This window comes from Chelonoidis abingdonii, chromosome 20, assembly GCF_003597395.2.
Source record: "Chelonoidis abingdonii isolate Lonesome George chromosome 20, CheloAbing_2.0, whole genome shotgun sequence".
NCBI lineage: Eukaryota > Metazoa > Chordata > Testudines > Testudinidae > Chelonoidis > Chelonoidis abingdonii.
In genome coordinates, this window is record NC_133788.1 from 15,588,216 (window position 1) to 15,614,267 (window position 26,052).

Here is a 26,052-nt window from a genome sequence, read left to right on the forward strand (position 1 = left end):
GCGCTCACGTCACCACACCCCGCGCACACCACATGAGATCTGAGGAGGCTTCCTGGACCTGGGAGGGGGCCTGGCCCCTAGGAGTGCATGCAGTGAGGGTGCTGCTGGGGGTGGAGGGGGAGAGAGGACTGGGGAGTCCTCCTCTCTGGGCCCAGCCCCAGGGCAGCCTGCCTGCACCTCAAACTTATCCCCAGCCCCAGGGCAGCCTGCCTGCACCTCAAACTGCTCAGCCCCAGCCCTCATTCTCCCATACCGCAACCCTCTTCCCTAGCCCTGAGCCCCTCCCACACTCCAAACTCTTCATTCCCAGCGCCACCCCAGGGCCCACAGCCCCAGCCAGAGCCCTCATCCCACACACCCAATCCTCTTCCCCAGCCCGAAGCCCCCTCCTATACCGTGAAACCTTTATCCCTGGCCCCATCCCTCAACCCAAACCCCTCAGCTCCACCCTACCCCAGAGCCCTCCTCCCCCCATACCCCAACCCTCTGCCCTAATCCTGAGCCCACCCCAGACCCCTCACCCCCAGCCAGAGCCATCAGCCTCCCACCCCACATTGTGCAATATAGGGAAACTGTTAAAAGCCTACTGTTTCCAGTCCATTTTTACATTATTTTAAAAGATATGTATCGGCTTACAAGGCAGGTGTGGGGGCGAGGTGGTGGGAGGAGGCCCTGTTGTGGGCACCACCAGAAATTATACAAACCTGCTGCCCCTGTTGGCATGGCAACACTAGACTGAATTGTAAGAGACATGACTACCACTCTTGTGCTGTTTTTAATGGAATTATTTATTGTGTACAGATTTTTTTAGATGCATAGGAAAAAAATTTAAATTGCATCACTTATGTTTTGTTGCAGGTCTGCTGCCTATAATCTTCTGTGTGCCTTAACCTGTACCTTTAATTTAAAGATTGAGGGCCAGTTACTGGAGACTTCAGGTCTGTGTATCCCTGCCAACAACACCCTTTTTATTGTGTCAATTAGTAAGACTCTGGCAGCTAATGAGCCACACCTTACCTTAGAGTTTTTGGAAGAGTGTATTTCTGGATTTAGCAAATCTAGTAAGTAGCATTCATTTTCTCTAACACTAACAATAAGTTTGAAACAGTTCAAGCTTTTCAGTTCTGTTATAGAGTTAATAAATGTTCTCATGTTATTGAGCTAGTCCATTAGCACAGTAGGCTTCAATTAGAAATGCAGCCTAAAGCATCTGCAGGTGCTTTTCAAGTTTAGCCATTATATCTGTGACCTAATCACAGGTGGTGAAGTGCTCTGGAACCAAGCAGTGTCAAGATACAGACTGGAATCTGCTAGTATGGAAAACAATGTAAAGACAAGATTATCTCATTCACGGATCAGGGCCTTCTTTTTTCATAGAATCAATGTCTAAAACAGTCCTTAGGCTTTTTGACATTAATGTAAGACAAATTGCATAAGTGGTTTCAGTGGTTTACAACGATAATGCTTGTGAGTTAACATCTTACTGTATATTAACTCTTTCACATCACTGCTGAATGTTGTGTACAATGATTACTTTGGTGAGGCTTACTTTAGTGTCACAAATTCACCAGAAATGGACACACATCACAATCTGAGTTCCATGTTGGTGATAAACCCCGAAGTCTAGAAAATATATGCCCAAAAGATATGTAGGATCTTTCCTCTACACACATTGTTAATAATTTAAAGGAGACACACAGAATTTTAATTCTAATCCAGGGTCTGATTCTCTGTCTAACCTTGACTGAGACTTGGAACATAGCTGCCTTTCTTCCTCACGTGTAAAATGGGGATTATATCTACTTCCTGAAGGTGTTGAAGATGAACGTTTTGAAAGCACATTGCACATGAAAAGTACTATGTAAATTCTAAATATTAGTGTTTATGAGCTTTGAGCCGCTTTCTCTTAGACTTCTTCAGCATGAATTAAGATGTCACTCTTCTTTCCATCTTCCTAAAGATGTGTGGCTTGGATTTCAGTGGAACAGTATGTTTCTTTTTAAAGCTTTGCCTTTTACACAATAATCCTACTTCTGATCTTTGACCATTTTTTTGGTCCAGGTACCTAGACTTTCTTTTTGGACAATAAAATGTGAAGAAAGCTGCTTGCAAATAATTCTGCACATACAAAGAGAAGAGACCATCAATGACCTTCTGTTACAATAACATTAATTTTTGATTTCAGGTATTGAACTGAAACACCTTTGCCTGGAATATATGACTCCCTGGTTGTCGAATCTGGTCCGATTCTGTAAGCACAATGATGATGCTAAACGCCAGCGAGTCACAGCTATTCTTGATAAGCTTATAACAATGACAATAAATGAGAAACAGATGTATCCTTCCATTCAAGCAAAGATATGGGGGAGTCTTGGACAGGTACTGATTGCATAAATTCATTATGCATTTAACAGCAAAGTGTAAATGAGATTATAGGTTATAATCCACTAACCCCCTCCCCTTTCCTTTTTCTCCTATGATTGCCCAGGTGTCAATGGACCACTTGTCTTGAATGGTCCTTAACAATCTCTTCCACTTTGTATATAGTTGTGACGCTCTGGTCTGGTCTACACTGCAGGGTTAGGTCAGCATAAGATGCCTTCACTACAGTGTTGCTCCCTCTGATGTAAGTCACCCATTACACAGACCTAATAACTCCATTTCCACGAGAGGCATAACACTTAGGTTGATGTAGTTAGGTCAATGCAGTGTTAGTGTAGCTTGTGGCTGACAACTGGAGCTCCACCACCTGGAGCTCCAGTTGTCAGTACATCACAATGTCGCCCACTGATAATTAAATTGGTGCAAGCGCTCCTAATGAGAACATGCACCACCGACAAGGCGTTAGTGTGGACATGCCAAATTGCGGTGGCTGTACATGAATGTAACCTAAGTCAACTTAATTTTGTAGTGTAGACTTGCACGAAGTGTCTACACTTGCATTTTACTCCCCCCCAATTTAACTACCCCACTATGACGACATAATAACTCCACCTCCGCGTGCAGCATAGAGTCAAGGTAAACGTAGTTGGGGTGACACAGTGTCAATGTAGACGCTGTATTGCTTATGTTGACTGTTACTGGCTTTCAGGAGCCATCCCATAATGCCCCACACTAACAATGCAATTGATACAAGCGATCCTGATGAGGGTGTGTACTGCCTGCACAAGGGGCAAAGTGTAGACACGCACAAGTGATGTAATTACTGCGGCAGCTGTATGCCAGTGTAAGTTTGGTCAAGTTAATTTTGTAGTTAGATATGGCCTCTGAATACCTTTCCCAGACCAGCAGAAGAGGTCTGTGTAGCTTGAAATTTTCTCTTTCACCAACAGAAGTTCATCCAATAAAGAGATTACCTTACCTGCCTTGTCTCTTTAATATCATGGGACCAGCATAGCTACAACACTGCAGATGGGCATTTTACATTCATTTAATATTAGTGCCAAAACAGTTTTCTTCTTTTAACAGCACTTCAGTATATTAATCATGTATGTAGATCACAGCTCACACAACTTCTAATGAAGTTTCCTATTAACATTAAATATTGAGCTCTGGCTTTTAATAATACATTCCTGACTTCTGCAGAAACTTGAAAATTCAGGAAGTATCTCTGTGTGCAGTGTTTTTGTAGCCCAGACCTGAAGAAGAGTTCTGGATAAGCTTGCAAGCTTGTCTCTCTCACCAGCAGAAGTTGATCCAATAAAAGATATTCTCACCCACCTTGTCTCAGGAAATATCTTTGGCATTCCTGTTATAACCATAATAGTTGCATAGATACTTCAAGAGCAGGCATAAAAGCTCCTTGTATAACCCACCAAAATTGAATGCGTTCTATAATATGTTAGTGTGGTCAAATAGTATTACAGCCTCTCTCCCCAGTGGCCTCTAACCTAATTGTGAATTAAGCTCATAAGTCTGTTCCCAGAAGACAAAAGCTGGAGGAGAGGAAAAATGGCTTTCAGAGTTATGCCATTAATAAGGAAAGTTTCAACCAAAAAGCCAGCTTCACTCGCTGTCAGAATGTGTCTGTCTGTTTGCTTGACTGACTATTGACCTCTTGCTGGCTGACATGAACTCCTTTTAGTTACATTCCTTCCCTTTTCCCCCTTCTCCTGCTCTTCTTCAGTCCTGTCACCACATGATGTTGCAACACAGTGTCACCAAATTGCTTTGAGACACATGGTAACTGCCACCAGAATTGGTGAGCTGCCTCTCCTGTTTGATGAACTTTGGTCGCTAAAAATCAGTATAATTTGCAACCCTGGACTGTAACAATAAGAGTGTCATTTATATTATGCCATCTCCAATATGAAAGTCAATTATCAGGCAGACATAGAGAATGTGGAATTAAAGGGTGAAATCTTGGCTTCTTTTAAGTTAGTGGGACTTTTGCCATTGAATCTATGGAGCCAGGATTTTATCCAAGTTTGTAGATGGTGAAAACTACAATAGATTGAAACCAGCAATCAAACACTGTATGTGGCCTAATCCAGTCGTTAGTACTGTTTTGTCTGGATAGTTAAGGAGAAACATACTCTGCATTGGCAACTTGTATATCTGTATTAAATATGTAGCTTTCTCACAACCTAAAAATTCTTGCAAGATATCAGTGCTGTTTAATGATAGCTAAGATATATGTCTGGCTAGTATTTTAGGCAATTCTTTACACAAACAATAAGATCTCTTCTTGCTTTTTAAAAAGAAATCAGATTTACTATACCTTAAAAATCCCAGTTCATAGTTTCCAAATTGTTGCTCTAAATAATACTTATCTAACATCTTAGATTCAAATGACAACTAGAAAACGATGCAGACTAAGTCCTCACAATCTAACTATACAGCTGTGAAGCGCTCACACACTTAGTTTTATTATAAATATAAATTTTATGTGGGATTCAGATGTAACAATGTGAAGATTGTTAAATTAAGCATGATTATCATTGTTGAAAAATCACTGACGCTGGTGCTGTAATTTTCACCACATACATTCAAGTAATAGAACTAAGTAGTCACTTGTCTATCAGGCTGCTTAATTCAGATTGTTACACCTGAATTTAATGTAGCTGACAATAACAAGCAAATGATTACGTATTTTCTCCACTAGATAACAGATCTACTTGATGTAGTGCTGGACAGTTTCATCAAAACCAGTGCCACAGGGGGCTTGGGATCCATAAAAGCTGAGGTTATGGCAGACACAGCTGTAGCACTGGCTTCTGGAAATGTGAAATTGGTTTCAAGCAAAGTGAGTGTTTCTATTCCTTAACTTACCTTTAAGTCAGTCAGTAATTTGACACTGCTCTTCGGTACCAGCTCTGAACAGTGGTACAATAGTATTTTAATATGTGTTCTTAATAGAAACATTGTAAAGTTGAATTGTAATGGTGTTTAAGTGAAACTTTGAGCCCTGTTTTTTCTTCAACTAAAAGAAAATGTTTGCTCCCTTTCAGGTAATAGGGAGGATGTGCAAAATAATCGACAAGACTTGTCTGTCTCCAACTCCTACATTAGAGCAACACCTGATGTGGGATGATATTGCCATTCTAGCACGTTACATGCTGATGCTCTCCTTTAACAATTCTCTTGATGTGGCAGCACATCTCCCCTACCTCTTCCATGTAGTTACTTTGTTGGTGGCCACTGGTCCTCTTTCTCTTAGAGCTTCCACCCATGGCCTGGTCATCAACATCATTCATTCTCTGTGCACTTGTTCACAACTTCACTTTAGCGGTAAGTTCTTACGAAATACTATATTAAGTTGATCACTCATTAGTTTACTTTGCTTTAGCAAATATCTCCTTGACCTGTTTCCATCCCATTCTCCCCCACCGTCATTTCTATGAAGCTACTGTGTCTGAGGGCAGGTCTATATTACAAGGTTAAGTTGACCTAAGTTATGCAACTCCAGCTATGTGAATAACGTAGCTGGAGTTGACTTAACTTATGCTTTCATTCTGGTGGAGTACCAGAGTCGATGGGAGAGCTATCGGCGGACAATTTAGTGGGTCTTCACTAGACCCATTAAATTGACCCGTGGTGGATTTATCACCACATCCTTTATCCGAGGTAAGTGGAGACAATCCCTGAGACCACAGGTGGCCCTGTGGTGATGTATTTTCAGACCATTAGTAAAGGTGAACTCTAATTCAATACCAGATCACAGTTGAGGCCAGAGCTTTCTTGTGCTTGATCCAGTATTGCCAGTGACTACAGTGGAGTGGAGTGGTAGAAATTTGTCACTTGTGATGGTCATAAATTAGGAAAACTTACAGTAAGAGACAGTATTTCCAACTCGCTTAACAATAGTTAATTATAAGATAACAATTGTTTTGTTGAATACAAAATAGTAATAGAGTGGCCAAGATGAATAGTTGAAACAAAAGTGAGTCATTTAATCAGCTTCTGCTATTCATTGTGAATATTTGTGAGTAATAAAGATTAATCTATAACACTAAAGTTTCGTTTCTCTTCTGGGGTTTTGAAAGTGCTGTGTTGCTGTTCATCGGCTTTGCGAGAGATTGCCGCATGGGTGTATGGCTAGAATGACTGAGAATTGGGCTAAAAACTGATTAGCTGATTTAGGGCAGGTCTTTAATGTAAATAATGACTAAAGGGAGTGGCTCGTTTGGAAAAGGGGTGATGTGGAGACATTATCGACAAGGATTTTCATGATGTAGAGGAAAAGGAAACTGTGCTCTAATTGGCTGAAATTCTGCTGTTGAATAGATGTATAGAATACCAGGTAACCAAAACGTCACTTGTGTAGGACGATTGTGAAACTAAAAGAAGATACCTTACATGCTATTATATTTTTGCCGGTTTTCAATGATCTCAAGATAAAACAGTGAAAACCAATAGAGTTAAAACCCACTAGCAAGTACATCTTCAACAGAATGTCTTGTCTTCCTCTCCCCCTCCCCCTGCCAAGTGAAGGTGGTCCACTTCCTAGAATACACCCTTACACCTTAAAAATGGGTTTTGGGTCTTGAAAGTACTTTTTGAAATGTGGAATGGGATTCAACATATTAAATGTAACTTGTAAATTCTTAATTAACAGAGGAGACGAAGCAAGTTTTGAGACTTAGCTTGACAGAGTTCTCGCTGCCCAAGTTTTATTTGCTGTTTGGAATCAGCAAAGTGAAATCAGCAGCTGTCATAGCATTCCGATCCAGTTATCGGGATAGGTCATTCTCTCCTGGTTCATACGAGAGGGAGACTTTTGCACTGACTTCCCTGGAAACAGTTACTGAAGCTCTGCTGGAGATCATGGAGGTACGATTTGTAAGACAATGAGAAACTAATAAAAACCATGAGATATAACATAGTAGTATTGTATATACTATCATGCAGGCAAGCAGCATAAGAGGATGTGAGCTTCCTGACTAGGCTTAGTACTAAGTGCTTAAATAAGGAATAGGTTTCTAAGAATTAAAAGCAGATACATATTTTAAATAGGTGCTTTTGCTTAAGGTTACATGTATTCAATATCTTTTTTTAGGCTTGTATGAGAGATATTCCAACATGCAAGTGGCTGGACCAGTGGACAGACTTAGCACAAAAGTATGTTGTGATTCACAGAAACATAACCTATAACTGCATGTGTAGTAGATGTGTAACTGTTGTTTTTTTTTCGCTGCTCAGGCTTATGGAAACAAAAGTGTTTAATACAACTCATTTCTATTTCTCACAGGTTTGCATTCCAATATAATCCATCTCTGCAACCAAGGGCACTTGTCGTCTTTGGCTGTATCAGTAAACGAGTGTCGCATGGGCAAATAAAACAAATAATCCGAATTCTTAGCAAGGTATATGGTTCTTTGTTTTTCTTGATGTAAGTCATAGAATAGCTCCTTTAACAGGCAAATAATTTTGTCTCGTGATTAAATTTTGGATTCAGCAGAATTTAATGACTGACACATTTTAGGGTGAATTCTTATGCAGAACAAGGAATTGATGCATAATTGAAAATCCAGTTTTTGTAGCCAAACCTTTTCTGACCAGAATAAATTTGGTGGTACTGAATTTGATTTCTCTTTAGTAATTTTACCCAGTGCTGCTGCTCATACAAAAAAATGTTATGGTTAGATAATTTATCTCTAACTGAATTTGGAGCATTGCACTGAGGTTGAATCTAAGAGCTCAGTACTTAGCTGCATCTGCATGACTGTGAAGGAAATGATACATGTAATAGCTGTTAAAAGCAAATAAAGTAACTGAAAGAACGTTTGAATAAAGTGCCTACCATTTATGCAAGTGAAATATTTTTAAACTATTCAGTTAGCTTGGTAACAGTGTCCATGATACCAAACAAAATCATAAAGCTGTGTTTAATTGCAGATGACCAGCGTACCAAAAAGATTAGTTTCCCTTGAGCATTTTATTATTCTACTCAAGTTCCATAGACTTAAAATTTAAGTGAACAGTATCTGAAATATCAGGACTACTCAATCCCTCTGATATAATAGCTCCACTGATCCTTAAAATAACAGTACAGCACCTTAAATTTTATATGCACAATGAAACGTTTTCTCGGTTTGTAATCCTCACTGACAATACATCAGAATCCTTTAAAAACAAGTTTAAACTTTTCAAAACTGCTGTTAGTTATTGGTTAGAACTTTGGTCTTTAGATCCTGGTTTTTTTATAAAAATTAAATGTCTTTTTCTCTTTTTTCCAAAAAGGGACTTGAGAGCTGTTTAAAAGGTCCTGATAATTACAACAGCCAAGTTCTTATAGAAGCCACAGTTATCGCACTAACCAAGCTGCAGCCACTTCTTAATAAGGTAATAACACTGATAAAACTATGAATCTGTTCGTAAATGAAAACTATAAACGTGTTTAACCTCAAAAATGTTAATACAAATTGTGAACTTCATCTCTGGAAATATTCCTGTTCCTTTACTCTGAAAGTAATTCCTGCTCAAAGGGAAATCAAAAATGTCACCACTTTGTATTTGAGACCCTCTCTGCAAAAACTTTGGAAAAGCTGAGCTTCCATGTGATTGTCTGGTGAAGCAGTGTTATGGTCCAAAGCCACAGCAAGGTTTGAGGTTATTTCATGATCTTCTCTCCTGAGTTCTTCAGCTTTTTTGGCATTCCAATCTGTGACTGCTGGCACAGGTCTTCTGGATCGCGGTTTGTCATAAAAGCTAATCTCATTTGACTTGAAATGTTCCAGTCATGAAGTCCATGACTTTATCAACCCAACAGTTTGCATACAATTATGAATCTCTGTAAAATTTCTTTGCAGAGTTGTATTGCACACGCTGTCGAAGGGACACAGTAAATTTGAAAATAGGGTGAAGCTCTTGAATCTGGGCATTACTGGAAAAGGGTGGCTAGCTCTGTAAAGTCTCTTCTGCTTGCAACTGTTCTTGGAAATTTGTTCTCAAGAGAAGTTAACTTTCCATCAGTTTTCTTGATATATGCATTTGGAAGGCGTGTTAATGTAATGTTCTTTTTCCATGCGCATCAAAGAATTGAAGTAAATATTAGTGATCTGTCTGAAGGATCTTCTGATGATTTTACCATTTGATATGTCATCCTTATCTTGGTCACTTTTATTTTGTATTAGCAGCGTTGTCTGCTGAGCCAACCGGATGGCATTATTTAGGGTTTAGAATTAACAATGAGTTGTAGGAATTAGTTGTGCCTTAGTACGTTATTTTCAGGTTCAGTTTTATGTTGATATGTCATGAACTTACATTTTAGTACAGAAGTTTAAGTTGAGTATTTATTGTAAAGACAATGAAGGCCACGTAGCCTTTAGAAGTTCTGTTTCATTTCACTTTAAGTCTAATAGTTTGACTCTACCTCAGTAAAATATAAAGCTAGACACTTTGGTCCATGGTCCTGCAAGTATCTCCTGGTAATGTCATACACAGAGGATAAGAATTGGATCCCCAGTATGTCTGTCATTTATAAGGAAGACATAATCTTAATAAAAGCCGTGGTGAATGCTCACTTGCCCAGCATGCCAGTCTGATTGGGCATGTAATGGCCCAACTAATTTGGCCACAACATTCTGGTCACATCTTTTGGAATCTAGGCTTGGCATTGAACACACACATCACTTCCCAGATTGGTGGAATGAAAGCGCAGTACTGATTTGAAATGTGTGATTTGAAAGAATGGAATGACTGGAGAGGCAGCAGTCACAAAGAGTGATCCTTTTGACTGGTTCTTCTGTGGTACTTAGACATCCACCTTGAAGAATACAGCTGCTTGAGAAATATAGATGGTGCTCATGTGGACTGTCAATTTTGTCTTTAATGTGATTGAGGAGAGAACCCATACACAGATGACAAACCACCACCAATCAAGGATAGCTTAAGAATGCATGACATAAATAAGATTACCAGGATACACTTTGTCCTGTTTTATTCATTTCCAGAAACTGTTCTGAAATTAAAATCACTGCAATCTTTTCCCCTAGGACTCTCCTATGCACAAGGCCCTCTTTTGGGTGGCAATGGCAGTGCTGCAGCTAGATGAAGTTAACCTTTATTCAGCAGGTACAGCACTTCTTGAACAAAATCTACATACCTTAGATAGTCTTCGGGTATTCAATGACAAGGTAAGTGAACCACCTGCTATTAAACTGTGCGAGCAACCTTTAATGTACTGTGCGTTCTTATCTTTGAAAGCAAATAGATCTGTGTGTATACTTCCTTGTTGAACAAAATAGTTGAGTGAAAAGAACCAGTATCCAGTACTCTGACTTGCAAGGAAATCAATATTCCAACATTTAAGAGTCCTCATGTAAATCTCCTTATAAAAACCCATTTATTAACGTTGATTCCTAAAGAACCTGAAATTCTACTGCAGGGTAAAAAATACTGAACGAAGCTGAATGCATTTTGGGCTCTTATCCCACTTCTCCTTAAATGTTTAACCTAATCTTTGACATGTCGAGAGAGCACAATCACAGCAAATTAGTTCTCCCACCTCCAGAAAGAAAGAGAGGAAAAAAGTAGAAATTTATAACTTGTAATATTGCTTGGAATCTACCCAGACTGACACAGAGCACCGAAATGTCAACATTACACATAAGGATTTTATTTACATATTTTATTGCAAGATTCTAACTACTTTGGATTTCTGTAATTTTTTACCAAAAATTTAGTGGTATGAATAATTTGCAGCTGCATACCATCAGACACTGTTTTTCCTTAACAGAGCCCAGAAGAAGTATTTATGGAAATCAGGAGACCTTTGGAATGGCACTGCAAACAGATGGATCATTTTGTTGGACTCAACTTTAACTCTAACTTTAATTTTGCACTAGTAGGACATCTTCTAAAAGGTACAAATAGAAAATTTGTTGTGCTTGTTTTCATGTCGTATTCTTAGTTAGCTTAGAAGCATAACCAAGTCCAAGAATGAATAAAGGGTGAAATCCTGTCCCCATTGAAATCGGTTGCAAAACTCTCATTCACTTAAATGGCATCAGGATTTCACGTTGTGCAGTGTGAACTGTCACTGGAGGTATGGCTTTATTTTTATTTTGTTCTTTTGTGGTATTTTCTGTAAAAGTGCTTTCTCTTTATCAATTAGGCTTGACTCCACTTCAGGCTTACTGCATGTTATACAGGTGGTCATAATGGGACAAGAATTTAAATAAATATGTAGAATATCTGCCTGGACACTTGCAGTGTTCTGGGCTTTGGGAGAGGGCAGAAAAATAATAGTTTTAGTGTATCTTTATCATTCACTACTTTTGTGTTTTCTTACTTTGTATACATGAAGGGTTCTGAGAAATCTCTCACTGAAAAAATTGATAAAAGCTTTTATAATAAATATGCATTAAAAACTAAATGCTCAATACTTGATTTCTTCATAACCTTGTTCCTTAGGATACAGGCATCCCTCTCCTACCATCGTAGCAAGGACAGTAAGGATTTTACACACACTACTAGCTCTGGTTAATAAACATAGGAATTGTGACAAGTTTGAGGTGAATACGCAGAGTGTGGCTTATCTGGCAGGTAAAAAAGAAATACTAACCTTCTACCTAATCAAAAGGAATGGGGTGTGTAAATTCTTGACCTTGGGTAGATAAAATATTAAAGCTGTTTAAAGAAAACTTTGTCAGAGAACGATGGAGCTGTTCAGAAAATTAGTCTGAAAGGTTAAATCGGTGCAGGGAATGCTAACAAAGTTGGTAAACTCAGCATGTGGGGTACCTAGTGACGTATCTGTTTCAAAATTCTCCCACAGGTTGGAGGGAGTTTCTAAAATGTAAATATTTAAATGTTTACGTTAAAAAGTAAAGCAATCAAGAGTTCTAGCAGCCTAGCAAGAATGAACAATGTGGAGGGAAAATAGTTAAATAAAATGTTAGTTGTAAACTTATAGGGGACTGTTATGAGAAATAATTTAACTACTTGAAAATTATTTCAAAAACCTTCCTTGTCCTTTAATAGACTTTAAGCATTTTAGTGAGAAATAATTGCAGCTTCCCATAGATTTGTGTATGTGCTAAGAAAAAAATTAAAGTCCATGGAGTACTGCGTAGATTTCTGAAAATGTTGCTGTCTTTGAAAACTTGTTCACTTTCTTTGGATTTTTAGCTTTGCTGACAGTGTCTGAGGAAGTTCGAAGTCGCTGCAGCCTAAAACATAGGAAGTCTCTCTTGCTGACAGAGGTTTCAATGGAAAATGTTCCTATGGATACATATCCCATACATCACAGCGACACCAGCTGTAGGTCAGTCTCTCTCTCTCACTGTATTTAAACTACAGCAGTTGTGTGAACCTCAAGTGAATACTTTGGGAAGAAAGCTGTACCTTTTGCAGTTTATTTAAAGGTAATGTAATGTGTTAAAAACTAGAATCAGCATTAAGAAGGGCTGCTTAAAAGATCAATTGTGCATTAAGGGTTCAAGGGTTCATATAGTCTCACTATATGCTTAAGTGAGACTTAAGCGGTGTCTAGGGCTTGTGCTAGCCTCTCCACATAGGGCTGAAGTTTACCCTAAGTCTTGTTTCAACAGTTTTAAGAACATAATCATCTTTATTTTTCTCCTTTAGTAGCTCCATGAAATAGCTACCTAGTGATCCCTTACCTCCTCCTTTAGCTGAGATTCCAGCATGCAGTAGCTGGTAATATCAGTATTGTTTATAAACAGTGAATTCATAGTCTAGGAGGTCTTCATGTAAGTGGAAGAGCTAGCCTGGTTTTATGAAATCCTGAGCGTATTTCTAGAATTATTAACATTTTTATAAAAACAAGATCTAAAGACCTTATAGATCAGCTGATTATTTAATAGACTTTCCCCTTTCCTTGTAAGTTGGCTTCCTTACATTTGGGTGATTTTCTTATTTGTTTTTACCATTTCAGTAATGTAATCACATAGGGTGCTGCATTTCACTGATAATTTTACAGAATTTTGCAACCAAAGTGGTTACTGTATAAACAATTCCAGCTGACAGCTTTAACTATTAGTATTATAAAGGGGAAAGTTCAAATAGTTAGAAGGTTTATAACCAAATATATGCAACTTTTGGTTTTTAAAAATTGAATTCCTCCACACTGTCAGGACACTAAAAGAAAACCAACCGTGGTCCTCTCCAAAGGGGTCAGACAGACATCTTGCTGCCAATTACCCCACAGTGGGACAGATTAGCCCACGAACACGAAAATCCATGAGCTTGGATATGGGACAGCCTTCACAAGCCAACACTAGAAAGCTACTAGGTAAGTAAAACACTAGATATACTAGGTTGTTACATCAGTCTTTAAAAAGCTAAAACAGAGAAAATGATTATGGGTGAACATAACGTATTTATTTGACATTTTTAAAATGGGCCTGTCCTTTCTTCCAGTGACATACATAACATCTACACAATACAAATTGGACAAACCTTCATAATTTAAGTCCCTCCAAACTAAGACTCTCCCCTCTTCCCTGCTTCTACCCACCCAATACGAAGTTTTTTAAAAAAAATAAAAATAAAAAGAAAGCTTTGCTGTGGAACATGACGGTCATCAAATTCAAGCAATGCAGGGCCAAAAAGAAAGCATATTCCAGAGTTAAGAATCACTTGCTGCCTCCAGCCCTCTCCATCAAAACTTAGAGGCTACTAACTTCACCACTTCTGCTGATCTCAGTGTCTGTGGTTAACACCAGAAACAAGACAGTCCCAAACCATTTAGAGCTTTTGGCAGTTTTGCTTATTTTTTTTATTGAAGTACTGAAATATATATTAAGAATTTCAATGCCTTTGAAAACAAATGGAAGAAAAAGCAGTTTTCAATCTTGCTGATTTTGACCATGGCCTCTTTACATTTCATAAGGAATACTTAATAGTATTTGCTTGGGAAAAGGCAGATCTTCAGGACATAATTAAAATATGTAAGAATTACCCTCCTAGTGGGAGAAGATGGAAAAATTTTGGTTCGTTGCCAGCTATGTTACACTTACAACTCTTTAACTTATTAGGTTTATGGGTGGAGAAGTCTTAACTGCACAAGAACAAAGAAGAATGATAAGAGTTTCCTGGCATATTGCATCAGTCCTCTTACATTACATGACTTATATCTGCCTCTCTTTGCTTTGCAGCAAAAGTTGCCTCTTAATTTCCTAGGAGGGTGAAAGTGGGAAATCTGAGCAGGCTTGTTTGGTGGTAATTGTGCTAGAACAACAGTCTTGAAGATTGAGGGTTTTGCTCTGCATAGCCATGGAACAAGTACAACACATGCAATGGTGCATAAGCTTCCTACACCACCTTGCCCCACAATGCTTCAGTCCTGACTTTGAGGCTCTCGGCCCCAAGTGGAAAGAGGATAGCTCAGTGACCAGGGCCACTAAATCTTCGGTCTCCTGTTGAATTTTCTAATAAGGGCTCCAGTTAGTAGCAGTGGTTAAGCAGTTGGTGGTGTGAGGATAGGACCAGTGGAAACTTATTTGAGCCCACAAGACTCATTTAATATAAAGGCCACCAAGCAATCAGCGGATAGTAACAACTTTCAGTTACTTCCAGCGAATATCGGGTTTGAACTGGCAGTCTACAAGTCTGTAGCCTATTACCTTTGACCTGAACTATTCTTTAAGCCATCTTTACCCTTCCTGTATTCTGAGATTTGTAGGGCTGCTGCAAATCCCTTTTCCCAGCTCTGCATCAGACTTAGAGAGCAGTTTCCATTCTCTTTATGGCTAATTTACACTGTGAAAGTGGCATAAAGGGGCCTTAGTATAATTGAGAATCAGGCTCCTAGAACTCAGTATCGCACAGCATGTAGTATGGGAATGCCATGAAACGTGATTTTGGCCTCAACATGTTACTTAGCAGTTACTTAAGGGGCAGAATATCCTGGAATTCGTGATTTCAACTTGTCTGCAGGAGAGAGAGGGATAGGGAAGGATTGTGGCGTAATGAGTGAGTACTCTGGTCAACTGGGAGTGATGACTAAGGCTAAGATTATGTCACGGAGGTTATGGAAGTCACGGAATCTGTGACTTCCAGCGATCTCTGTGACATTGGAGACCCTGCAGCATCCTAGTCTCCACAGGACCCCCAAAGCTGCCCAGCCGCTGCTTATGGCAGGGATCCTCCCTGCAGTGGCTCAGCCGCCATGAGCAGCCACGGCCCCCCCGCAGCTCCCAACCACCGGCAGTGGCAGAGGGACCCCAGAGTTGCTCAGCGGCCACAGGTCGGGGACCCCCCCCGCAGCTCCCCAGCCACTGCCGCTGTCACAGGCCCCCCCATGCAGCTGCTCAGTCGCTCCGAAGAGCAGCCCCCACCCTAGCCACCAGCAGCAGCAGCAGAGACACCTCAAAGTTGCTCAGTGGCTGGGGACAAGAAGCCCCTGCCCCCTACAGCTCCCCAGACTTTACCACTTGCAGGGATCTCTCTGCAGCTCCCAGCCCTGCAGAGTAGTGGGGGACCCCTCCCAGCCACTGGACAATGGGGTCCCTGCAGCTCCCAGTCGGCTGCTGTTGGGATGAGGGGGGAGAGGCAGGATGCTGATCCCTCCTCCCTCCCCATTTTGTCAGGGATGTTTTTAGTAAAAGTCAGGAACAGGTCACAGCTTCTGTAATTTTTTGTTTATTGCCCGTAAGCAGTCCATGACTTACTCAAAAGATCCATGACAAATCATAGCCTTAGTGGTGATATCGAAGTATTGGAGAGTACCTGCTGTGTCCAAGCTTCCTGCCGTGGCCGGCTCGACCACTACAGTGAGCTGCATGGTTCTGTTTCCGTCTCAAGAGTGAATCAAGGACTTGGAATAGCTGTACTGGCCACGTCATTTAGGATTATATTGCTTTGTAGAGCTTTGTTGGGGCTTGCACAATACCTACATCTTGTTTACCTCAAACCAGTGCTGTTCAACCTCTCGCCTTTCATAAGCACTAAAATATACACACTAAGTGAGAGGGAGTAGTGACCCTGATAGTGACTCATGTTCCAGTAATAAGGTGTTAAAATATTTACTAAATGGGAGACACTGTAGTATGCTGACCAGGAAATAGCGTCACACACTGGGCACGTGAGCCCTAAATATCATTTTTTAAAATTGGCTGCCAAACTGATGTATATTGTGTTAGCCAAGCATTTCAAAAGATATGACAGAAGTATCCCAGGTACTAGTGTGACTGTGTCTAGAGCTAATGTATCCACAAGTGAAGATTGTTCTAGGATACCAGCAGAACAAAGGCCCACACAGAGGTCCTGCTCTTGTTGAGATGTGCTTTGCTGTTCCATACAAAAGATATCAGTGTCACAGAAGATGGCGAGACCACCTCTCCCAGTGTTCTTGTCCATATGTCCTTGATAGTGTAATACCTTCACAGCAAAAAACATTCAGTACCTTACTATTCAGATACAGCAAATATCTACCATGGTTCACTGATTTTATTTCTTGATCATTTTTTTTTTTTTAGGTACAAGGAAAAGTTTTGACCACTTGATATCAGACACAAAGGCTCCTAAAAGGCAAGAAATGGAATCTGGGATTACCACACCTCCCAAAATGAGGAGAGTAGCTGAAAATGACTATGACATGGGTGAGAAGAAAGACTAACACTTTTAAACCGTTCCTAGTATTAAATGCAGTGCATGCACATGAAAAGGATTATTCCTAAATTCTGTGTTCATTTATTTAGGGTACAACAAGGCAGTAGATACTCATTTGTCTTAACAAAGCAAGCCACCTAGAAAGTCTCCAGTCTTTTGCAACACTGGCAATTGAATCTCGAATCACTACAATTCAACAAAGTTAATACGGAGACATAGAGTAAAAGGCAGCCAAAAATAAACATTGCATAGCAAAAAGAAATCAGATTATGCCATCTATATTTTTATCAGCACTGAATGCAGGGTTTTTACAAAGGAACCAGTGCCCTCATGAATAGAGCACTGGACTGGCACTCAGGAAGCCTGGGTTCTGTTCCTGGCTCTGTCACTCGTCTGTTGGGTGACTTTGGGCAAGTCACTTCACCTCCCTGTCCCTCAGTTTCCTCTTCTGTGAAATGGGATATTGTTCTTTACCTACTGATGAAAAGTATTACACATGAGCTTGGTATTATTAATTATTATGATTACAACAAACATGCTTTTTCGTAACATACACCTCATTGAATTGTGGATAAAAAAAAAGCTGTTCCATGGGAGTTGTAGGTGGCTGAATTTGATGGGATGGTATATAATTCTTTGTTTTTTAATTATTGTGCTCTGGCTGAGTAAATTTTCTTTCCCGGCAGAAACACAGAGAATATCACCCCAACAACACCCACACCTTCGGAAAGTTTCTGTGTCTGAGTCTAATGTCCTCCTGGATGAAGAGGTCCTTACTGATCCAAAAATTCAAGCCCTGCTGCTTACTGTCCTTGTAAGCACGCTTTCCCCGTATTATTTTTTAATGCACTATATCTTTAAAACCAGCATGTATGTTTTAGTGCAGTGCTAGTAGGGCTTGATTGATCAGGGTCTGTCCCTGATGTGTGAAAGGCATTCCATTTTGCCCACTAATGTCTAGGATGTCAAGAAAATTCCTTTTTTAAACGCATATTTAATATCCATAAACAGGCAAATATTTAATGTTCACATCTATGCACCTCTTTTCAGAGCACATCAAATTATCTCACTTTTTCACAGTGATGAGAATCACAAAACAAATGATAATACAATGTGTGCATTTTATCTATCTATCTATCTATATTTTTAAAATCTTAAATTGCTGGAACTAGATTAATTTGAGTTTAAATTTATCTGAGCCCAGGGATTGAGGGTTGCCGTATAAATTACTTTAAATGTTTTCCCAGCCTGCTCCAATGCAGTTCCCATCACTGCCGTCCTCTGAAAAGGCAATTAAAAAATGTTTAATCTGAATATCTTTTTTCTTACTGAAACTCTTTGATGTTTGAGTACATTTCTAAACTTTCATTTTTTGAAAACCAGTGGGGCAATCTTTGTTGAAAACATTTCTCACCAAAAGAGGGAAATGAATTGACCAAAATTTTGGTCAAAATTTAAAAAATTGGCAGACTCCGTTCATTGTCAGTCTCCTATGTGCACATGAAATGAAAACTGTCCTTCATCACATTAAGGGATTTTTTTAATCTATCTTGCTAGTGCTCCTTTTTTCGCAATCAAGTGCTGTTAGTGATGAACTGGTATCCCTCAATGTTTGAAATCCTTGTTATAACAAAATTAAGCACAAATATTCACCTCCCAAATCAGAGATACTGATTTTTATCCTTTGCATTATGCTAGGCAACATTAGTGAAGTACACTACAGATGAGTTTGACCAACGAATTCTTTATGAGTATTTAGCAGAAGCCAGTGTCGTCTTCCCAAAGGTTTTTCCTGTTGTGTAAGTAATTAAAACTCAGTTTATATAATAATTTTCATATTAAGCTTGCTGCTTTACACTTGCGTAAAATGACTTTGGGGACTGGATGGCAGGGGTTACAAGACATTTTTTTCACCCCTAGGTTGCTATTTCAAATTTAACTTCGACTTGTAAGGACAGAAGGCTGTTACCATTGGAAGCTATCTAGTGGCCTATGTGAAATGTGTTTGGTGTTCTTGGGGGTAGCGCTTTCCTCAATACAGAAACCACCCCCACCCAGTTGGTACTAATAAGTACCCGTATTGACAGTTTCCACAGAGAGGTCAAAGGCCATGGAGGCTGAATCATGCTCTGCCATAATCCTTCCAAGTCAGAGTTTGGGTGCTTTGGTCTGGCTCTGGGGAATCTTACATTGCTGTTGCCTATGCTGTGCTTCTTCGAGACTTAACACCAAAACCATCCCAGGCTCATTGCAGCCATTGATCCAGCAGTTCAGTCATGGTTTGTCAGTGCTTGACACTATAAAAAAGAGTTGAAGTAAAAATAAAAACTTAGGGTTTGTTTACAGTGCATTGGTGTGGTGTTGCAAAACAAGGGGATACGTGTTACCTTGTAGATTTTTTTTTCCCCCAGCAGATAAACAAAGTTTGGTTTTGTTTTTTTTTACTGGTGTTCAAGCGATGTCTCAAAATAAGTTTGAGCAGTACCCTTGTTAGTCTGTATCAGCAAAAAGAACAAGGAGTCCTTGTGGCACCTTAGAGACTAACAAATTGATTTGGGCATTAGCTTTCGTGGATGGGTTTTAGCCCACGAAAGCTGATGCCCAAATAAATTTGTTAGTCTCTAAAGTGCCACAAGTACTCCTTGTTCTTTTTGCTGTCAAAACAAGTTATTTAAAATGCAACCCAAGTGTACTCCTTCAGTATGATTTTGCGTACGACATGTTTGCTTAGTTTATCACTGTATTCTTGTCTATGTGCAATCAATACAGTTTAGGAATGTCAAGCTATTGTAGTGTAACTTGTGTGGACTTCTTAAATGCAGGTGTGCATGTTGTAGAAAGAATATCACATCCCCCTGTTACAAAATGATGGTCAGAGTTAAAGGAATTTCACAAGTCACCGAAGTCAAACTGGCAGTAATTGGCGTCCTTTATGACAGTATCAGGAGTAATACTGAGAATTGAGTAAATCCAGAGATTCATTTTACCAGTTAATTATTTCCTTGTAAATAATTCAAATATTTGATGTTGCATGTTTGAGTATTTTGTTAATTGCTAATTAAAGAAAAGGGTTGATGGGTTACATTTTCTATGTCTGGGGTTTTCAAAAGCACTGAGGTGACTTAAGGGCATAAGTCCCATTGAAAGTGAATAGTGCTTGTGCTCTGAAATCACTTGGACACTTCTGAAAATCTCATCCCAATCGTTCGTTTGATAAATGAACCTGCAGTTCATATCTAACTTTAAGTAACTATATGAACAAAAAGACGACACTTACTTTTGTATTGTTTAGGCACAATTTATTGGATTCCAAGATCAATACCCTTTTGTCACTGTGCCAAGACCCAAATTTGTTGAATCCAATTCATGGGATTGTTCAGAGTGTTGTCTACCATGAAGAATCTCCACCCCAGTACCAAACTTCTTACCTACAAAGTAAATATCTTTCTGCTTTTTTTAAACTGCTTTACTGTAAAGTAAATAAATAAATATGTTTCCATCAAGATTGCTGCCCAGAATTTGTTGTGTGGGTTTTTTCTTAATTTCACAAATCTTAGTGTAAGAATGTATTCATTGTAATAAATTATCTGTTTTAATGTAAATGTCAAATTCCTTGCTATGACTGCATGTTGCCAGCTGCTTAAGAAACAGGCTAGAAATTAAAACTCAGTAATCTGTTTCCACTGACCACGATGAGTGAAGTACAAAATGCAAATACTGGTCAAAAATGCAAATAATAAATGAGATTTCTAAAATTCTTTTAGATGTAACAATCGAGTGTCATGCAATTTATTTACTAGTTAAAGGTAATATTTTAAAAGCACCTAAACCCTGTTTTCAAAGTGACTTAGGTACTGAAATTCCATGAGATTTAGGCTCCTATGTCACTTCTTAAAATGTGACTTAGGGCTCCTAAGTCATTTGCCCTTGTGGAAATTTTATCCATGCTTAAATGCTTAACCTGACAGCATCCCCTTTCAGTTTGGGGCTTTTGAATTCATTTATTACACTTAAGATATATATTATATATAAAAAACAAAATTCAGCAGTTGTACTTTTTACATGTTGAACACAAAATTCAGTCTATTTTTAGGCATAAACAATTTCATGGTTTGTCACTGTGAGATCCTTACGTAATGTTTTGTTCAATATGTAAGCAAATCCAAGTGATGCATCTTGTATACTTTCTAATTAGTTTGGTTTCTTATCAAAATTCTATGAGAAAATTGTTATAGGGTGGTAATATTCAATTTGTTGTTATAGGTTTTGGATTTAATGGGTTGTGGAGGTTTGCTGGGCCATTCTCTAAGGTAAGAATAGTATAAAAATGTAAGTTATTGAGAATCTTGTCTTTATTCTCTGTGGAGCACCAGGATACTCTTATGGCACTATATTGAAATATAGAAAAATAATGTTGATAAAACAGAGTACCCCACTAGGCAAACTTTTATGTGTAAGGCAGTAACTAGCCCTCTGATGGACCTCACAAATCTTGATAGATTTGATAAGCAGGTATAAAAACAGATAATTTTGCCTACTGTTAAACTATCAAAGTCAGGTAAGAGGAGTCAAGTTGGTAAATAGCCCTTTACAATGCTCTCATTGTCATTGTTAAGAGGCACTTGACATATGTTGTCATTCAACACATCTTTAGTTCTTTATTAAATGTATTTTGTGGCTTACAGAAATATCGAAATCAATACAGAAGTAAATTCACAATGATAAATTTCATGTTTTACACTGAACTCAATATTGTCTTAAGTATTGACCATCTGTACTGCAATTTATTCTGCTGAATCAATGTAACAAGGACCAAATGAGCAGAGATGGGCAGTGGTTGGATATTTTGATTTAAAGGCGCACAGATAATGTTTATAAATCGAGCAAGACACTGGAGTTGACCTTCTAAAGGAATTTTTGGCACTGGTGCTACCACTTCATTACTTGATGCTGCTGCTATCGAGTGGTATGTTCATATTATAACTACAGGTTGCCTTTAGTGTATATTAAAATTAATCTGAATAGGAGCCTAGATTGCAAATGCCCACATTAAATGCTTAAAGACCTAGACCAAAAAAGCAAACACCAGAGTAAGATTTGAGGTAAAATCTATGTTGATATTGGTGGAAGTGAAATAGGAACAGATCTAATTTTTATTTCGACAGCAAACACAAATCCCAGACTATGCTGAGCTTATAGTGAAGTTTCTTGATGCCTTGATTGACACATATTTGCCTGGAATTGATGAGGAAACCAGTGAGGAATCCCTACTGACGCCTACATCTCCTTATCCTCCTGCAGTGCAGAGCCAGCTTAGTATTACTGCAAATCTTAATCTTTCTAATTCTATGACCTCACTCGCAACTTCCCAGCATTCCCCAGGTCAGTAAATGTTTTTATATTGCATATATAAAGGGAACATATTAAAACTAACATTTATGTAGCCCCAAAAACAAAGAAGTTTCATTAATACTCCAGAGATGTTAATATATTAAATGACATTACATTCTGAAGCAGAACTTGATGTTGATTTTGTTTGCCGTGAAAATTGTCTTCTGGCCCTGTGAGTGGGACTCAACATTGCTATATGTTACTTGTATCTCAGTAGCGACGTTAAATTTGTTAACAAGGAAAATGTCCTAGGGATTCAAGTTTTTCCTGTTGTTGGTGATGCTTGCTGAGAAATAACAGCAAGGTGAGCAGCATGCAGGAAAGAGCTACATTTTATTGTGTAAATATAATATTAGAGCAATGGATGCTAAAAAGTAAATGTTTACATTCCTGTTGGGATATCATCATATTTCATTATGGAAATAACAATATGAGAGTCAAGACAGGAACATGCAAATTAATGTCCCAGGGGGAAAAAATCCAAAACATCCGTACTCAGTGGGAGGCAAGCCCTGGAAAGCAGTAATGCTGAAGGAGACCTGGGGGTTATATTGGGGAAACTAAATAGATATGACTTGGTAATGTAATGTAGTTGGGGAAAAAAGGGGGGGGTTAATTTAAGGCTGTACAGGCAACAGCATGATGTCACAGAACAGAGGTGGTCATCCCGCTGAATAAAAGAACTGGTGCTCCCACACCTGAAATACTGTTTCAGTTCTGACCACATTACTAAAAAGATACTGGTAAATGGAGTTCCAAAAAGAACTTACCACCAAGTGTTAGGAAAGAGTAAATGATGGAGGAATGGAAGACTTTAATATGTATAGCTTTGCTATGTGACCACTAAATGGGAGGAAATAAAGGTGTAGATGTTTGCATGCAGGGGGGTAAACAGCGAGCAAAGTGAGGAACTATTAAGTGCAATATATGAGGATATGAGTGAGGGGCAGTAGGATGAAATGTTCAAAGAAAACACAGGTTGAATGTTGGGGAAAATTTCTTGATCCATTAGGCAGTAGTTTTGGATTGCTAACTTACACATCTAGTAAACGTCTTTTCTGCCTCAGTTAATGATACCAATATAGTGTGTAATTTTGCCCTGTTGTGTTCAAATTGCTACAGCTCTTGACACTTCTTTAAAAATCATCTTTTTGGTTCCATGCTTATTTTTCTATTCTGGATGCAAGGATTGATAGTCTCTTGCTTGCCTTTAGGTCCGGTACTTGCCTCTGTTTTCTCTCTGGCTTCTGTTGGCCCAAAAGCAGCAGTCAGTTGCACTCAAGAAATCTAGCCTTCCAGTTCTCCTTTCCGCTCACAGCTGTTGTCCATGCTTCTTCATCTATATGATAAATATTAGTTTGCAAAAGATGAGGCAATGCCCTGTAAAGCTGGTTACCAAATGAGTAACTTTGAAGTGTATTTAAAATCCTGCCACTTCAGCACTTAGTTGTGACCTCTGTCCAGTGTCTGAAGAAGTAGACTCCAATATTTTAGAACAGGTGAAACACTCTAGTTGATTTAATCATTGAAGAGAGAGTGCTAGAAATGTGTCTTGAGAAAATTAAGCCAGTTTAGGTAGAAAAATCCATTATCCTGAGGAGAAACTAGCTCATTTCCCACGTTCTGGCTAAGCCAAGGTGATTTATTTCACTAAATAGCTTTGTCCTGAATGGGAGAAGAGTATTAGCTTTTCAGAGTATTACCTTTATCAATAGCACAGCTCAGCCCTAGGGAGGCTTTTATTGTCATTGCAGTCTTATTGCTGTGTCCTTGTTATAGATGTTCATGCTGAGGACAAATAACAAGACTTGGGCAGTGAGAAACAGAAGAATTGGGGTGCAATCAGATTTATGATTGCAAGGTGTTAAAATTATCAACACTATTTTGCAGTAATGGTTACAGTAGATGTTAGTTTTAGAAATCCTTGGAAAAATCAGTTTTTTACATTACAAGATTTTTTTATGTTCCTATCTTAATTTCATAAATAAGAAGGTGGTTTTAGCTGTTTATAAACATTTAGTAATTTTTGGCAGAAGTATTATAAAGCAATGAATAGTCAAAAGTGTCAAGTTGGTCGACTTTGTTTAAAACAGAAAACTACATGAAGATCTAAGATGGTGTCTCAATAGTGTTACTGTGAGTATTTAAAGGGACACAGTTAAGTTAAAAATCAATTTCTTTCTGAAAATTTTGAGCTGACTATAGGTACAGTACAAATAGCATGTAACATTCCTATTACAGGAAAAAGTTAAGGGAAAATTTTGTCAGTTTAATTTGTGTATTTGCCAGCGCTGTTTAGTAATTTCACTGTTTCCCTCTATGGTCAGTTAGCAAGATGGAAACTGACAGACAAACAGGAGTAGGGAAAAAATTAAAGGCATGTAAAAAATAAAATTCAGGACATGCTGGTTAACATCTTAATAGAAAGACCTGTCTTGCGGATACCTCTCATACCACAGTTACGTAACATCTCTGTGACAACTCCAGCAGTTTGCACATAGTAAAGTGATGTTGGGAAAGTATTTGTGTCGTCTTAGCTTCTGTACTTCATTGTGTGTTGTGGTGGTCTTTTCAGGAGAAAAAAAAAATGCTCCGTATGCTTTTGCTCTTCATTTCATCACTTCCCATCTGTTTCATTTCTCTCAACAAGGAACAGGTCAGCTCCCTGCAAACCACTAGCAAGTGTTCCACCAACCACACTGGTCAATGGGAGATAGTTTGGGAGAAAACTATTTTTTTTTAAATCCCATTAACTTTAAAAGAAGGGTTGGCAGTGTCTGTTCAGTGTGTAAATTTATTACATTATATTAATTTTTTTTGTAATAATAAATTAGACTATGTAAAATGCAGAGCCAGAGATTAGTCAGAGCATGCTTTGTGGTCACAAGACTGCTTCATCCAATAGCTTAGCTATCAAGAGTGGTTTAGCGCTGTAGTAGCTAAAAGATATGATATACCTGGAGTTACTGCTACTGAGAGCAGATTTTTCTCAATGGTCTTATTGACTTTTTATCAGTTGAAGCATTTCGATTTTTCTGCTAGTGTTGAAGAAAGCAAAAGAGAGAAGCTTCAGCCTATAAGGAATTCTATATCTGATTCTTAAATTTCTTTAAAATTTACAAAACTGATTTGCATTTCTTGGCTTCATTTTGTGTTGTGGGCTAGTATTTTAAGTGAATTACTAGACCTCCCACCTGCAAGAAACTAAATTATTCCGTTAAATTTATAATATAGAAAACTCATTCCTCCCAAAGCTCAGTGGTAACTTTAAGTTTTTTTTGGCAAATGTTGCTTAATATAGAGGATGATCAGAGATGATCTTGATATTACTTAGTCCTGACCTCTCAAGCTCCCTTCCAGTCCTAAGATTCTATGATGCTTTTTAAACTTTTTTAAACTTATTTTCAGAACTTTTCAAATATATACAATAGACAGACACCCACTTCTGCCCTGAGGGGCTTAAAGCCACCCCTGGGAGAGAGCTGAGAGAAAAGCTGGGCTGATTGGGAGGCAGCCTCAGCTGGAGAGCACACCCCAAACAGACCCAGCTGACCCTATAAAGGTCAGGGCAGCCAGGAGTTCAGAAGGCTCTCTCTGGTCTGAGAGGGAGCAGGGCCTGGCTGCCTAGCAGAAAGGGTATTA

At 38.8% G+C, this 26,052-nt stretch overlaps 1 protein-coding gene across 3 annotated transcripts in view; it reads left to right on the top strand.

The window, feature by feature from the left end:
• The window catches only part of NF1 (neurofibromin 1), a 172,856-nt gene that overhangs the window by 132,650 nt on the left and 14,154 nt on the right, over positions 1-26,052 (top strand). For all 3 annotated transcript variants that reach the window (XM_032779402.2, XM_032779404.2, XM_032779403.2), the window contains 19 exons: positions 859-1,061; positions 2,186-2,379; positions 5,105-5,245; positions 5,451-5,730; positions 7,058-7,272; positions 7,499-7,560; positions 7,691-7,805; positions 8,683-8,784; positions 10,437-10,577; positions 11,180-11,306; positions 11,857-11,988; positions 12,574-12,709; positions 13,542-13,699; positions 16,887-17,009; positions 17,706-17,833; positions 18,718-18,818; positions 20,312-20,454; positions 21,283-21,329; positions 22,185-22,401. In XM_032779402.2, the coding sequence (XP_032635293.1) occupies positions 859-1,061; positions 2,186-2,379; positions 5,105-5,245; positions 5,451-5,730; positions 7,058-7,272; positions 7,499-7,560; positions 7,691-7,805; positions 8,683-8,784; positions 10,437-10,577; positions 11,180-11,306; positions 11,857-11,988; positions 12,574-12,709; positions 13,542-13,699; positions 16,887-17,009; positions 17,706-17,833; positions 18,718-18,818; positions 20,312-20,454; positions 21,283-21,329; positions 22,185-22,401 (2,765 nt within the window). The remainder of the gene's footprint in view (positions 1-858; positions 1,062-2,185; positions 2,380-5,104; positions 5,246-5,450; positions 5,731-7,057; positions 7,273-7,498; positions 7,561-7,690; positions 7,806-8,682; positions 8,785-10,436; positions 10,578-11,179; positions 11,307-11,856; positions 11,989-12,573; positions 12,710-13,541; positions 13,700-16,886; positions 17,010-17,705; positions 17,834-18,717; positions 18,819-20,311; positions 20,455-21,282; positions 21,330-22,184; positions 22,402-26,052) is intronic.